The sequence below is a fragment of the Rhamphochromis sp. 'chilingali' genome (assembly GCF_963969265.1).
Source record: "Rhamphochromis sp. 'chilingali' genome assembly, chromosome: 12".
NCBI classification, from domain to species: Eukaryota; Metazoa; Chordata; class Actinopteri; order Cichliformes; family Cichlidae; genus Rhamphochromis; species Rhamphochromis sp. 'chilingali'.
Window position 1 is genome coordinate 9,750,900 of NC_137939.1, and position 17,201 is coordinate 9,768,100.

Genomic DNA, 17,201 nt, shown 5'->3' on the forward strand with positions numbered 1-17,201 from the left:
AATCTTAAAATAATACAAAAGAAATCTTATTAAAACGTACTGTAGACGCTAGGTCCACAAGCTGATTATTCATCATGAAAACTCGGCACATTAATTCATTTTTACCTGCATCTTATGTGCTTTTTAGTTGCCCGTATATGTGTAACAGCAAGGCTTTCTCTCATCACAAAATAGAGCACTTGTAATAAGCGGATAGTGTTTTGTTTGTTTCTTTTGTTAGAGGATAGTGAGAAATAAAGGAGTCACTTGAGGTTATCAAAAGAGCTTTAATCTTCCATCCCCATCACCAAAAGAAAAATATGGTATAGAGCTGTGCACATATTGGATAATGTAAGTGAGCGAATGAGCAACGATAACAAGAGGAGCGTAGATAGTAAACATGAAGACAGAGACAGAGATGGAGTCAGCAGGCGCAGAGATGTAACACGAGGAGAAGAACAGCAGCGAGCGGTGATGTATGTGGGCCGTACAGTTATCCAAGCGGGCTGGGCTGTTACTCCTGCTCCTGTTTCTGCTGTTGCTGTTTTAAAAGAAAAAACCCAAAGCTGAATTGATATGCTAATTTGATTGAGAAGGTGTGGGTGGATATGGAGAAGGCTTTAAGCAGCGAGGGGGACAGAAAGAGAAAATGACAACGAAAAGAGAAGGGAAAAAAGGGAGAGTGGGAGTAGCAGATGTGATGGAGAGAGAGAGAAAAGATTGAACTGGAAAGAAAAAATGGGAAAGAGTGGGAGGAGAGGCAGGTTCAGCGTCGCGTTGCACTTCGGGGTAACAGAGTTTACAGTCAGTCACTGAACAGCTGTCAGTCAGCTGCGCATTAACTGCAGCTGATACAGGGTGGCAAAGCCATTTCTGCCAGCACTTGTTTGTTAAACAAAAGGAAACTATATAACTGAAAAAATAAGAATAGTACACACTATTATTTGAATGATGTCTTTCACATATTTTTGTTAATGATAAAATACTTAATTACAATACTAATAGAGCTAGCAAATTATTGGTTAATAGGATAAGTAAACAAGGCTGCTGATGGAAACTTTCATGTTATAAATCAATTTCAACTAAGAAACAAAGTCCCTAACACTGTTACAAAGACATAAAATATAATGTAAAAAATAAAATACTAATATTTATTGATTATAAGTGTAATATATGTTTACTTTTTTTCTTCACCGATTCTTAGCTACAACCAGGATCAGATGGTGCAATAAGGACAGTTGTCATTCAGGAAAGGAGGCTTCATGTTGGAGTCCACAATGGCTGGTGCTTCCTTGAGAAGCCACAAGTGGTAGTACTGGAGGCCTTTCCCTCAGGAGTCAGAGGACGAGCAGGCAGCCCTTCCAAACAGAGCGCTCTGAGTAAGGACAGGTGAGCAGGAGGAACTCTTTATGTCTACAGTAAAGCTTTAATTCTACACCATAAAAGAGCAGAGATGAGCAAAAACCTTTCCAGGAGTGATAATGTTTATGGTATTTCCTCAGCCTCTCCAGATGCCTTTCCTTTTGCTGATGGGCAAGTGATTCGAAGTTTATCTTGCCATGTCAGCACAAGCTGTATTTTTGAAAAAGCTTGGCTGGTATGAATATTATTTGTCTGTATTACTGGTTCAGAGATGCCTAGAAAAAGTTCAATATGCAGACTTTCTTCCTTCCTGGTGTTTCATAAGATATGCAGTATATATAATGTATTTGGTGTGTGTTAATGTTATTATACAATACAATACATGCATTATATAATGCATGCATTATATAAATAAAATTACGCTGTATTGAATTGAATGCACTGATTAGCACGGCAACATCACAAGGCCTCGATGCCCAATGGAAGATGACAGTGGTGGCTGATTGCAGGATCTTCTGTAGCAAAGAAAAAACCCTTCAGAACAGCCAGCCAAGAGAAGAATCAACACACATTAAGAGGTCGGTGTGCAAATGAGGACAGATTTATTAGCCCCTCTATTAAAATTTAATTTTTTTAAAAGTGTTTCCAAAGTGCTGTTAAACAGAGCAAGGAATTTTTAACCCAGCCTTTCTAAATAACCTTGTTTGAATTTGGATGCTTAGATTCTTTTACTTTTCACACAGAAATAAAATAGATGGTCTTCCAGATCTTGGTCTTAAACTAATCCCACAGATTTTCTGTGGTATTCAAATCAGGCTTTGTGCAGGCCAGTCAGTAACATTCACTTTGATTTTCTGGGGGTAGTTCTTCACCAGGAGCAACGCATGTTCTGAGTTGTGCAGGAAGAAAAAGTGACTGCCAAACCCAGTTTTGCTGTTGACTGCATGAGGTATCTTCCACCTTGATGAGATCTGAAATTCCAGACTGAAGCATCCCCACAGCATAATACCCCCACCACTGTGTTTCAATGTGGGGGTGGCGTTCTTTGGGTTGTACGCCTCTCACGCATTTCTTGAAACATAAGCAGCACCTCTGTGGCCAAAGTGCTCTAGTTTAGTCTCGTCTCACCAAAGGGTGTACCTCCAGTATGCATAATCGTTCTGAGGTTGGCGTGCTAAAGTCTGGCTTGAAGGTGTCTCTTCTGCAGAAGTTTTTCTTGGTCTACAACCTCACAGTCCATTCCTGTGCAGGGTTCTAGTGATCGTCTTCTTTGAGAGGACAATCTCAACTTGGGAAAGTCATTCACGCATCTCTGCAGTTGTTCTGGGGTCTGTAGAAACATCTCTGACTAGTTTTCTTTCCAGAGTCTTTGAAATCTTTCCCTTTCTATCTGCCAGGCTTGTTCTGAGCTGTGTGGCTCTCTTTGAATTTCTTGATGTTAGTTCTCACTCCAGTTCTTGACACTTTGTGAACATCAGCAATTCTTTTCCTTAAGTCTAAAGTGATTTCTTTAGTTTTTGAAATGATGCTTGTGACGGCTCAAACCCTCACTGAAGTTTTTATACTGTGTTTAAATTGGAATATAACCCTCAGTTTTAACTTGATTTTACAAGTTCCGAGTATTGCATAGTTGGTGGTATGACTCAATAAAAAAGAATACTTTTTCAGGGAGCTAAGAATATTTACCCTGGTAGTTTTTGTTTTTTCTGTAGTGAAAATCCCTATCTGTGTTAAAAAGCATTTGAGAGGTTTTTGACAAAAAATTTAAATTTCAAGGGGGGAATTATCCTTATCTGTATATAATCCAAGAGTTAAATACAGTAAACAGAAGAAAAGAAGGGAAAATAAAGACTGTCCTATCCAGAGCTGTATTTTCTGCTAAGATTCACTCAAATGCATCAGTGTTCACTGCAAGACACTTCGTTTTACAGATGGACAACTCAAAACATCCGAATGGCTGTAATTCCACAGTTGTTAATCCATTACTTTGTGAAATCTTTGCTGAAAGTCAGCACTTCAGCTGCATTTTGATCTTGGTTTTCCAAATGTATTGCAGTGCCAAACTGAGCCACAAATGATGAAAATTATATCCTTTCCAAAAATATCTGTACCGAACTGTAATGTCACACTCCTGCTTGCCTGCTTGCTGGATAAACAAGAACTTTTAACACTGTGAAAAAAAGAAGTGCACATTAAATCAACACAATAGTCATAATGTGGAATGGTCATGTCTCGATGTACATTATGTTTAAAACTTTCTGTGTGGCTTTGTAAAATATTTGCTGACCTTGCCCATAAAAAATTCTCTTTTTCATAAGGGCTCCCATTTGCTAACCCAAGCTTAGACCCATAATTTACACACCGTACCAAAGCATACAAGATTCATACCTCATAAAACAGTCATGAAGTACATTCAAATGTACTACATTCGGTGTTAAAGTGGTTAAGCCAGTGTAAGGTCACTAGCACCTGGTTTAAATCATGAAAATAAAACAGGAGAGAGAGAACTCCCAAGTGAATTTCACCACTACAATACAGATAAATTGCAATCAAAATCATATTATCCAGACAGATGGATTTATTTATGTATCTACAATAGGAGTGTCAAACATAACACCCAGAGACAAAAACTGGCCTGGTAAAGAATCCAGATCAGCTCACTGGACAATTCTGTAGATTTCTGTAAATTAACGAAAACTTTTTGAACTACCAGAACTTTTTCTCCAGTTTTAGTTTTACTGGCCTGTATGTGGCCCACGATGTAAAATGAATCCTTGATCTACAATGCCCAGTCCTTAGAACCGCTATTCACAATTGGTGAAATTGAATAAAAACAAAAAAATAAATTAATAATAAAGATATTTTGTGTTTTTTTTAAACAAATGAATGTAATTAATTAATTAATTAAAAAATATGAATAATTTTTGAGGTAGTTTACAATAGGTACACCAACTATAACAAGACCCCTCAGCAACTTGTTAGCTAAGTACTGTAATTTCATTTGTGTGTAACAAAGATATTGTCTCTGGAGTGAGGAATAGTTTGAGATTTGACTGTTCTGGCAGCTGTGGCAAAAATACTAACAACTGAATCTCAGTCATACAACAAAATAAAAATAATGAAACTGAGTATGGTGACGTATTACTTATTTTGATTTTGTAAAGTTTATGTCGTATGTGGAGTTTTATTTTTATGCTCTAGCTTTGTCCCTTCTGTAAAGGGAGTGAAGAAATATGTTTGTGTCAACAATACTTTCTGGAAATAACCCATTCTGTCGGTGGACAGTGATGGCAGAAGCTACTGCTTACACTTTCACAACGGTTTTCCACACCTCTCTGTCAGCGTGTGCACTTTCATTGAAGATGAGCTTGTCGGGATGATTAGGAGAAATATTTTTCTACGGTTTCATGAAATAATGATAAACAGGACTTTTGAGCTAAGGATCAAATAAGTCTGTCAAATGTGAGAAGGAAATTAAAGCAAATATGCCAAAATATGCTGTAAAGCTCAGCCAATAACACGCATACACACACACATAAAAGAAGTGAATGATGTTCCCCTTCTCACTGGGCATTTCAATAAAAAATGTGTTTGCTACTTCACATTCAAGAGTAGCTGATGTTGATGATGATGTGGATGATTATACAGTGGGGCAAAAAAGTATTTAGTCAGCCACCGATTGTGCAAGTTCCCCCACTTAAAATGATGACAGAGGTCAGTAATTTGCACCAGAGGTACACTTCAACTGTGAGAGACAGAATGTGAAAAAAAAATCCATGAATTCACATGGTAGGATTTGTAAAGAATTTATTCGTAAATTAGGGTGGAAAATAAGTATTTGGTCACCTCAAACAAGGAAAATCTCTGGCTCTCACAGACCTGTAACGTCTTCTGTAAGAAGCTTTTCTGTCCCCCACTCGTTACCTGTATGAATGGCACCTGTTTGAACTCATCATCTGTATAAAAGACACCTGTCCACAGCCTCAAACAGTCAGACTCCAAACTCCGCCATGACCAAGACCAAAGAGCTTTCGAAGGACACCAGGAAAAGTATTGTAGACCTGCACCAGACTGGGAAGAGTGAATCTACAATAGGCAAGCAGCTTGGTGTGAAAAAATCAACTGTGGGAGCAATCATCAGAAAATGGAAGACATACAAGACCACTGATAATCTCCCTCGATCTGGGGCTCCACGCAAGATCTCATCCCGTGGGGTCAAAATGATCATGAGAACGGTGAGCAAAGATCCCAGAACCACACGGGGGGACCTGGTGAAAGACCTGCAGAGAGCTGGGACCAAAGTAACAAAGGTCACCATCAGTAACACACTACAACGGCAGGGAATCAAATCCCGCAGTGCCAGACGTGTTCCGCTGCTGAAGCCAGTGCATGTCCAGGCCCGTCTGAAGTTTGCCAGAGAGCACATGGATGATACAGCAGAGGATTGGGAGAATGTCATGTGGTCAGATGAAACCAAAGTAGAACTTTTTGGTATAAACTCAACTCGTCGTGTTTGGAGGAAGAAGAATACTGAGTTGCATCCCAAGAACACCATACCTACTGTGAAGCATGGGGGTGGAAACATCATGCTATGGGGCTGTTTTTCTGCCAAGGGGACAGGACGACTGATCCGTGTTAAGGACAGAAGGAATGGGGCCATGTATCGTGAGATTTTGAGCCAAAACCTCCTTCCATCAGTGAGAACTTTGAAGATGAAACGAGGCTGGGTCTTCCAACATGACAATGATCCAAAACACACCGCCCGGGCAACAAAGGAGTGGCTCCGTAAGAAGCATTTGAAAGTCCTGGAGTGGCCTAGCCAGTCTCCAGACCTCAACCCCATAGAAAATCTGTGGCGGGAGTTGAAAGTCCGTGTTGCTCGGCGACAGCCCCAAAACATCACTGCTCTCGAGAAGATCTGCATGGAGGAATGGGCCAAAATACCAGCTACTGTGTGTGCAAACCTGGTAAAGACCTATAGTAAACGTTTGACCTCTGTTATTGACAACAAAGGTTATGTTACAAAGTATTGAGTTGTATTTTTGTTATTGACCAAATACTTATTTTCCACCCTGGTTTACGAATAAATTCTTTACAAATCCTACCATGTGGATTCATGGATTTTTTTTTTCACATTCTGTCTCTCACAGTTGAAGTGTACCTCTGGTGCAAATTACTGACCTCTGTCATCATTTTAGGTGGGGGAACTTGCACAATCGGTGGCTGACTAAATACTTTTTTGCCCCACTGTATGAGTGGGTTATTAGTATGAAAAGTAATAACATACTAACCAGCGATCTGTCCTTAATTATGGTTTAAATATGAATAATAATAATCAGCATCCAAAAATTAAAATCTTTTGCACTTTCCTGAACAAAGTTCTTGTAAATGCAGTGATTTAAGACTACAGCACCAATGTAGGGAATAATTACTTTGTTTGAATTGTTTTGGTGCTGCCAGGAAAAGCTGGCAGTCTGTCTTGGTTATGTTATGCCTGATAGTTTCAGACAGCAGAGAGAGAGGGAAAAAAAGGACTCTAGAGAGTCCATGAAGCGAAAAAGGAAAAGGCTCTCGGCCCCACCTCGTGACACGCTAGCACTCCACAGTATGCTCCCGCCTATGGTGTATGCAAACTGTGAATGACGAATACCAAGAGTGCTGTTCCATTTCTCACACAAGAGGCCGGTGCTTGCCAAGGAACATTTAGCAAATCCTCACAGACATTGATTTTGAATAATTTTAATAGAAAATGCGGCTTTATTAACAGAAATAATGGGACCTGTGCATTTCAGTGACATTTAGTCACTGCTTTGCTAACAGCTTTGCGTCGTTTGCACTTTACTGCATGTGTGTGTCTCTTTGTTTCTTCTTCAGCTCAACATCTTCCCTGCCTCAGATCCTGGGCCTTCGCAGCAGCCTAGAGCTTAGACTGACCAATCATCAGGCTCTGGCAATCATCTTTCAGCTAGAGTATGTCTTCTCTACTCCAATAGGCCGAGAGACTATGGTAAGAGAAAAGCAAAAGCACATGGATTTTGTTAATCAACATTCTAGCCAAAAATTAACTCAGGACCAATCAGAAACACTCAAACAAGTCCTCACAACATTGTCTCAGCTCCACTCTGTCTTTGTTGTTTCACCATCGCTTTTGTGTTCTTTGAGTGTCACCCCTTTTCCCCATCGTCTCCCAGAGGAAATCACTGAAAGCAATATGGCCTGTGTGAAAGAAGTATGGATGGTCAGATTATAGTGTGAGCTGATGTAAGTTTCCAAAGACATGCAGGCTTGTAGGTTGTATCATAAAGATTTGACCAGATTCAACTATACATCAAATTGTGGTGTTTCATTAGAACAACCTCCCATCTTTTTTTCAAATTTTATTAGCTTCTATTTAAGTTTCATAAATCAATTTAATAAAAAAGATAATGCTGAACATGTTTCTTTAAACATGCATTAATGTGTAGTTTTCTGTTTTATTTTTCAGCTTAGACAAGTGTGCACTCTTTTCCTGCTAAAGTGCACACAAAGCTGAGGTTGAAACGTAGAGCTGTCAGATCTTGAAAAGAATGCCATTGCTCTTGGCTGGTTTGGTGGTATAAGTCATTTTATTAACTAACTAAATTAACTAAAATAAGTTATCAATTGTATCACTGAAATTCAGTCCACCTAAGGAAAATTTTGCTGAGTTGTTCAAAGGCTCTTTGAGAAATCCAGCAAGTTCCAGATTATTGTATTTTTTACCATTACAGTGTGGTGTACTTTTTATTAGGATTCTGTACTTTTATAAGTACTTTGTTTCTTTTCATTAATATGTTTTTATAGTCACTATGGTGTGCCAAATTGAGACAAATAAATTAATAAATAAATAAATATTGGTCGAGCTACTCTCTCTGTTAAGTCAATTAATGTCTCAGAAAATCTAAACTCCTCACATCCGTGGTAGCACAAAATATCCAGCAGCATAAATACCTCATCAGACGTCTGCCTGGATATTTTTCCTTCCAGTCGATTCTCCAAAATAATGACACTGTGCATAAAAACAGAATTCAGTGATTTGCAAATATACGTTTAGTATAACATTCCTCAATGCAAAACTGTTAAACAGAAAAGTGTAGTTAAAAATGGGAATTTCATTGTCTTATTGTTTTATGTTTTGCTTTGAACTTCTGCACAATCTGCTTTTTCAACTTTTTAACTCAACAAAAATTATTATGTTTTCTTTTACATAAATATGTCAATCAAAGGTTTTTGAAGGGGCTCATTAAATGTTGTTGCCTAAAATAACGTCACATTAACAAAGCAAAGTCTTGACTAGTGTTGTAGCTACATTTTAGGTAGTTCTACAAAAAATGAAGCTCAAAATGCAGGTCTGCTTAGAGAATTCCTTTTAATTCTCTCTGTTTCAAATATATTATCTTAGATATTACTTATCACAACTAAAGCCTGGCCAATTAATTATCAACCAATTAACTATCTGCCTGAAATTTTACCAGATGGTCAAAGTTAGTTAGTAAATGTTATATGCATTAGGAAGCCCAATCCAAATATACACTGACGCATCTTAATATATAAACTGTGTGTTGATGTTTTTGTTTGTTAATTTTGACTGCTTAAAAATAAAAGTAATAACAGCAATGTCATTAATGTTGTTAGTTAATTGAATATAATATCTAAAGTCCTGTCAGTGTTACATCTGTTTATATTGGCAGCAGGCACCTCTTGCAAAGCTACAGAGTCGACATGTCCCCAAGGGAAGTAAATTCCAAATTCAAACCACTTAACAACCTCAAATGGCTTAAAAAAATCACAAAAGGACTGTGGTAATTATGTGCGTGGGAGAGCCTTCAACACTTAATGCATGCCAAGGCTGGGCTCTTACTGTGTTACTGCATGTTGTCCCTTACACAAGCATGGGTCACCAGATCACCAATTAAAAACAGCGGGAAAAACAACTAGCCATGGCTGGCACGTACCACATTTGCGTTTATGTATTAATTCACCCAATCTTACCTTTGCATCCACTTGACAGTGTATTGTAAATTGACAGATTCTCCCTTTTCTTTCTTTCTTTTCTTTTTTTTTTTTTTTACCGTGGACAAGAGTGATAATTTCCTGTTGAGACATAATGGTTTTTGGGTTGTGGAAAGGCAACTGTTTATATGGAATAGTTTTCTAGCACATGAAAGCATTATTATAACACTAGTATCTCATAGGTGACTTTTAGAATTTAAAAAAAGAGATTGTGACAAAATGATACAGAGAGCCGTCCTAGTGACTCTGAGCAGTTTAACAGCATGAAATTCTAACGATTACCATTCTCTTTAAACAAACTGTTGGGCTAATTGAAACGTTGACATAGTGAAGGTGCTAGATATAAGCCAGTGGATGAGCAGAGTCATTCTTGTTTATACTTAGAAGGGTGCTTATGTCTGTATTAAACTTTATTATAGCCTATCAACAGTGTGGAATATCTCACTTAAATTCACAACTGGCTGTTAGCAGTTGATTAAATGTCACCAAAGTGCAACTGACCTATAGCTAGAGTGGCTAAAAGTTACACAATTGCATGTGTATTTAGGTGAGAAAATAGAAATAGGGGATGAATAGAAAGAATTTTCAGCACGCTCTACCCATTGTTGCATCTCTTTTTAAGTTTAGTCTTTGTGTAGAGCAGATATGGCCACAGCTGTAGGCTTGTTGACTTTAAAAAGTCAAGACTTTTCATTTTGTTTCATAAAAAAAACAGTCAAAAGTGAAATGATATCATATTTACATAATTACACCCTTTACTTATTACTAGATTAAACACGTCTGGCAGGATTGAGTTTCACAGCTCATGACGTTACATGTGTCGCACACCTTTCTTTTCTTAGGTTTCTTCCTTTCATCATAACAGATTTGAAAGGAAGCATTGGTGCAAATTGTGATATAGCCCTAAAATGATATCATGATACTTCAATTAAATGTATAGTAGTGATATTTATGATTATATAGAAAAACAAACACTGAAAAATGTTTTATTGAAACTTGCAGGTGGCTTTAAGTAAATGAGGTAAATTTCTTTTTCCATCCTTATTTTGAAATGAGCTACTGTCATTTGATGACACACTACCTAATTTGAGGTGTGAATCTATTGAAACAAGGTGCCGGCAGCTGTATTATGCATGTAACATGCTTTGGCACTTGAGTTTAACAATAACTAAAGTTAAAGTCACCTAGAGTAACCTTTCCACCATGTAACCGCCTCTCATATGGAGTGCAGCTAGCAATGCTCAGTTGAGTCATTTGTTTACATTTGGTTTGCACATCACCAGCTGCTAGCATCTCCTCCTTCGTAGCCCGGTTGTACTTGGATCAGTTTGACACAACAGGTAATGTTTACTCTGTGTACAAGTTTGTGATGCACGGTTGAGTAACAGATGTGAACATGAAGGTGGTCATAATTGGACTCTGGTAGGAAGCAATGAAGGCAAATAAACGTGAAATTAAAATCATTTTTTGTTTTTTGGAGTTGGAGTAACTGAACTTTTTCCCACTGTCAGGGTTACATTAATGTTATAAATTTATTGAAGTGGTTCATGGTCCCAGTAATATGATGTGTGTGTTTTTGATGACCCCATTCCTAATGTGCCACAATTTGCTTTGAGCACATTTGTGCTCACTAAAGTATGCACTGTATAAATTTGTAAATATGTGTCATGAGGTTTGCCATTAAATCTACCAGCCTTTGTTCAAAACATCAGATTTACACAATATTTCTTACTCTGATAGACATATTGCCATTAAATATTTCAAACTTTCAAGCTCCTAGTGGAATTATATTAAAAAAAAAACTTCATCCAAGTTTAGAAATTCTAATAAACTTGATAGAACCATCAAATTGTCATCTACATCCCCCCAGAATAGCAAGGGAGGGTGACAAAAACTACCTTCTGCCACACTCTACTTCACCACCTTCACCTTCTTTGGCATAAATGTTTGAATGTTTGATGAGGTGAGAGATATTTAGTGGGTGGAGGGTAATTTTTGTCTCTGTGTGTGGGAGAGGAGTGCATGTCTGTGTATCTGCGTCCTGATGTGTGCATATGTTATTTGTGAATGTTAATGCACAGGCTGCTCCTTCTTGGGTGTTGACTGATAAGGATTTGATGCGTGCTGCCTCCTGAAGAAATCTCACCCAGCCGCCCACTGCATCTTTCTCAGTCCTGCCATACTATCAGCTGACTGCTACGCCCTCACACTCTATATCTCTGGCTACCAAGAACAGTGTGATGGGACACTATACAGGTCCCTTGACTGTGTCGCAACTGTCAACTATGTGATGCTTTCAAGGTGTTATAGCTGTATTGAGCCAGGGTGTATCTTCAATGCAGACAGTTTTTCACTGCCAACAAGACTTCACACAATTCAATTCAATTCAATTCAATTCAATTCAATTCAATTTTATTTATATAGTGCCAAATCACAACAAAAGTCACTTCAAGGCGCTTCATGGATACAGAGAAAAACCCAACAACCATACGACCCCCTATGAGCAAGCACTTTGGCGACAATGGGAAGGTAAAACTCCCTTTTAACAGGAAGAAACCTCCGGCAGAACCAGGCTCAGGGAGGAGCGGGGCCATATGCTGCGACCGGTTGGGGTGAAAGAAGGAAAACAGGATAAAGACATGCTGTGGAAGAGAGACAGAGGTTAATAACAGATATGATTCAATGCAGAGAGGTCTGTTAACACATAGTGAGTGAGAAAGGTGACTGGAAAGGAAAAACTCCATGCATCATGGGAATCCTCGGCAGCCTACGTCTATTGCAGCATAACTAAGGGAGGATTCAGGGTCACCTGGTCCAGCCCTAACTATATGCTTTAGCAAAAAGGAAAGTTTTAAGCCTAAACTTGAAAGTAGAGATAGTGTCTGTCTCCCAAATCCAAACTGGAAGCTGGTTCCACAGAAGAGGGGCCTGAAAACTGAAGGCTCTCCCTCCCATTCTACTTTTAAATACTCTAGGAACAACAAGTAGGCCTGCAGAGCGAGAGCGAAGTGCTCTAATAGGGTGATATGATACTACAAGCTCATTAAGATAAGATGGGGCCTGATTATTTAAGACCTTACTTGACACCACTTGAGAACAACAAATGTGAGGGTTCATGTGTGATTGCCGCCACAACCTCTTGTAAGATTTTTCAAGCGCTAGTATAACTCTGGTGGTGTTTGAAAATCAGTGGCTTCTGTTAGTGTGTGTACTCACACATAAGGACACACTGCAGGCCGTGTTGAGAGATGCCAGGCTTTTGGCTAATGGTATTTAGGGAATCACCTTGTTGGTCAAAGAATGCTATTTGTAAAACTGTGTTATCATTGAGATTTTTTCATACTTTTTCTAACAAAGCCCTTAAGTTCAAAATTGTTCTTTGCTGAGGTATCTGTTACGTGTAGACAAAAGACTGGATCCTCCCTTGAATTAGGTGCCTTTTCTATGCTTGAGTGATTCATGGGTCAGTGGTAAGTGGCTTAATAAGCAAACACAAAAAAGCAATAACCTCTCAAAATGGTCAGGTACAAGCCCTGGATTGAAAATGGGTGTTAAAGCAGCTAAAAAAATGACAAGAAAGTTTGTTTCAAAATAGAAAGACAGGTTTTTTTCACCGCACTGTAGATAAACTGAGATGCTAAATTTAAGTATACATATTAGTTATACTTATACAATATATTAGATGGTATATTATATGCATTAGAATAAAATGAAAGTCCATCTGTTTAATAGAATTACAGGATAACTGAGTACTGTAGGAAAGATGTAGAAACTGACATAAACTTGTTAATACACTGAAGTATTTTGCAGTGTTTTTGCAGAATAACGTTCATCGATTCAGCAATAACAATAATACAGTAGCTTTGTTGTAAAGTTTGGGGGCAGTGGGTGTTACATTCCTGAAGCGCTCTGTTTGTTGCATGTGTGGATTTGTCTTTTGAGTTATGTATGGACATCCTGCTACTTTCTTTTAATGCCTATGCTGACACTAGATGGTGCTGTGTAGTGCAGCTTGAAAAGAGTTTCATCCGCTACAGAGCTGTGCTTGCATGGCAGCAACATGCCAGTCTGCCTTACTGTTTTTTCCCTTTGATTAAATAAAATTATATCTTTTGATGTATTCTGAGGGGGATGAGGTGGGTGAAAACTGTAAAACAATTTTGTTGAAATCCCTTCTCTTGCAAGACATTACCGCTGCAATACAGAGGCAATCACCTGGTGCTCTGAGACTGCCTACATGTCTCATCCTTGCTGTGTTGAAAGCCAGTCTGCTTCTCACAGTAAGACAAAGAACAAGGATGGCCTCCTTTTTAAAAAAAATTGCATTGCCCTTATCGCCTTTGGTTATGAAGAAAGAACATCATGCAGTGTCGTCACTTATCCTCTTTGGTATTTTTGATTTTGGCTATGATTGGGCTCCTTTTTTCTCTCTCTCTCTATTTTTTGCCTGCTCTCCCACTGCCATGCACTCTCTCTCTCTCTCTTTCTCTCTCTGAGAGCCTTTGAGCACCCTTTTTTATGCTCCTTAGCAGTCAGAGGGATGGAGATAACGATTTAAATGAAGGAGGCTGGGGAAAGGAGAGGAACTAGGAATTTGTCTGATAGGCTGTTCTCAGAGGATATCTGGGGTCAATGAACTTCAAATAATCAACTTTTCTTTGCCACCACACACACACACCGTGCCCACAGTCCTTTTACTTGCTTTCTCTGTGTTTTGCTATTTCATTCTCTCTTATCCTTTTGACACCATTGTACTATGCTGCCCGACACACCGCAAAGTGCCTGTACTTTGATTGGGTGAACACAGGGGAACTGTGTCCTTCTATGTCCATTTTAACACACTTCTCCATATTGTTTCGCTTAATGTCGAAGAAACTCGGGGGGGAGAAAAAGACAGCAGTGCTTAAGAGTTGCAGTTAGTTGCTCTGCTCACTGCCTTGCTCAGTAATTATGATGCTACAAAATATTAAGATGAAGGTAACCTTATTTTCCTCCATCTCTTACTATGTTTTTACTTTAATTGCTTATGTATGCATGTCATTGATTTCTTGGACGAAATGTGGCATTTTTAGCATAAACTAATACCTACTCCAATGATGTGAAAGATAATGAGAGATTTAAGAGGGTTTCAAGGTAAAAGCTGCCGCTTGACACTTCTTCAACTTTTGTAGAATGTTGAAAAAGTCCTCTCCTACCTTTTGCAGTGTCCGTGCTGATAATTGTTGGCTTAATTTGTTTCAGTTGCTGCCCTCTGATGTTTCTGCTTTCATCACAGTGTGATACAGTGCTTTTGCTGTTTGGTGCTCTTAATATGGGGTTTGATCACAAAATATTTAGAGGATTTACTTTTCTCTGGCACAGACTTTTTTACTTATTAAATGGTTTGAACTAAATCCATCGATTTATGTCAGTGCCCACGACCTTATTGTGCAGCATTTCAGACTTACTTATATGTGTAAACCAAGCAGTTAGTGAACAAAGTAAAGGTCAAGACTATTCACAGCCAGTGCCAGGAACTATCCTGGAACATCATCAGAGGTTATACTTTTATCCCACTTACATGACATATAAACCCAATACCGTATTGGTGTCAAGAACTTTTGTTTTTATGGTAAAATGAGAAGGCCTTACACTTACAATAGAAGGTGAGTAAGGTAAGTTTATGCCAACACAAACAAATGCGCGCAGTTTCATGCCAGCCTTGTAAAATTTTTCAACGTTTGTGATTGCTCCTTTCTCAGCTCCTTCACATGCTCTATATAAGAAGTGGGAAAAAAATCTATTCATGATGTACTATTCAACATAGCACATCATGCTTTTAGTTATGCACTTAAAAGTTTAAGTGAATGCCTTCCATAGGCAGCGGTTTGCTCACTGTGTGAATACTCGGGTCACTGACAACTGATGCGAGGCAATGACGCCTCTCCTAATTGTTTTCTGTCAGCACCAATTTAGCCCCGCCGTAACTTCATCTGAGACATCTCTGCCCCTGCTCCTGCTTGCTGATTGCTGCCTCTCCTCAGCTACCGTTAGCGCAGCAGTACTCATCTATTGAGCCATGTAATACAGTTACGTAAAGCTTAATGCAAGACGATGGGGCTTATTGTTGTCCGCCTTCTTCTGCTGACAAGCACTAGCTCATCGCTAATGGGTGTGGGGGTGTAGGTTGGGGGTGGTGTGGGTAGTCCGGAGGAAATCAGTGAAGAAGGCTCTGCTGGCCCTCATGGCTTTGTCCTTTTGCCAGGAAACAATTTGTCGGGGAATTTGACAGCTACAGCCATCCAAAACACTGACACAGGGAATGAGTGACTGCTTGTAGGTCGCAGCCTAAAGAAAGATGGAAAGCAAAATGGATAGATCGACAGAAGGGAAGGGAGGGACATTTTAAGAGAGCTACTTGGTTTCATCCTCTCACTAACCACTGCTATGCTTCTGAGAGAGTGTCAAAAGTGAATCACATCCTCGGAACAGTAATTGGTGACTCTCCCAAGCTGTTTCGCAGCAGCAAACTTGTGTTGCTGAAAGAGGGTTTTGACAGTTGTGCTATGTGTCATGTACTGAAATGGGATCTCAGCTCGAGTAACTGGGCCTGCTTGCAACCAGTGATAAAAGTGTCACCTGCATCACATTTTCAGGTTGTGCCCCCTTTGACCCTGACTGCATTCAGTGAGTGGCACAGTTGATTACTGAGCGTGGGAGGAAGTGTGACCATTAATGCATGACCTTTAAATGTACTCTGTTTTGCCCTTTCCTGAGCTCTCACGCAGATGTATGCAGACGCAGGTCTGAATTTGGCAGCGTGCCTATGTCTTACATGCTATTTAAAGCAACATTCCAATTTAAAGAAAACATGGTCATATGAAAGAAACAGAGTTGGGGTCGGGCGGCGTTTGTGAATGTTGCATTGTTTGCTGGCTGTGGTTTAATTTAAAACTACAATCCTAATACATCTGTTAGCTGTCAGAGAAGTGACAGAGAGCAATTTCCAAATAAATGAGACTGATGACTACAGTGGATACAGAGCTCATGGAGAAATTAACAATTTCCTGTATCCTGAACTGTACAGAGAGATCTGCGCAGGGAGTTGTCAGAACATCCTGCTATAGAGACGATTAAAGTCTGCAATAAACTGCATGTACACTAATGCAGTATACTAGTATTATACTGAAATGAAGCAAATCATTTAGAATTGTGCTGAAGATTGTTAATTCAATTCAATTTTGCACATATGGGACAAAATCACAACAGTCATCACAGCGAAAACCCCACCAATCAGCTGACCTCCTCTGAGCAAGCACTTGGTCACAGTGGGAAGGAAAAACTCTGTTTAAACAGGAAGAAAGCTCAGGGAGTGGTGGACATTTGCTGCGAAGACCGGAAAAAAGATAATCTGTTCCTAATGATTAAATGCAGAGTGATGAATAAAACAGAGTAAAAAGAGGTGATTGAAGGATAAACACTCAGTGCATTATGGGAGCCTTTGCTAAACAGTAGAGTTGAAACTTAACAAAGCAAAACTGTGAGTAATATGTGACTCTGCTCATGTCTTGGTAAATTAGTGCTGTGGAAATATATGTCACGGTCACTTTGTTTTTTTTCCATTTTTCTTTAACAAAACTGAAAATCCCAGCCCTTCTGGAGGTGTTTTGGCAGCCCATTATTGTTCATCCCAGGAACATTTTGTTCTGTTTTTACTCAAGCATTGCTGTGTTCCCACAATTGACTGCTCACTAAGCTCTCCTTTAGCAACTGTTTCAGACAGTGGTGAGGAAATCATCTCCCCTCTTGCCAGAAGCTATTACATTGTTTTGCCTGAAATGACAACTGTT

At 39.1% G+C, this 17,201-nt stretch overlaps 1 protein-coding gene across 3 annotated transcripts in view; it reads left to right on the top strand.

Moving 5' to 3' along the window:
• nphp4 (nephronophthisis 4) overlaps positions 1-17,201 on the top strand; it is a 184,706-nt gene that overhangs the window by 65,913 nt on the left and 101,592 nt on the right. For 2 of the 3 annotated variants that reach the window (XM_080899956.1, XM_080899957.1), the window contains exons 7-8: positions 1,184-1,368; positions 7,216-7,348. The exons of the other annotated variant lie outside the window; for it this stretch is intronic. In XM_080899956.1, the coding sequence (XP_080756082.1) occupies positions 1,184-1,368; positions 7,216-7,348 (318 nt within the window). The remainder of the gene's footprint in view (positions 1-1,183; positions 1,369-7,215; positions 7,349-17,201) is intronic. 3 annotated transcript variants of the gene reach the window in all.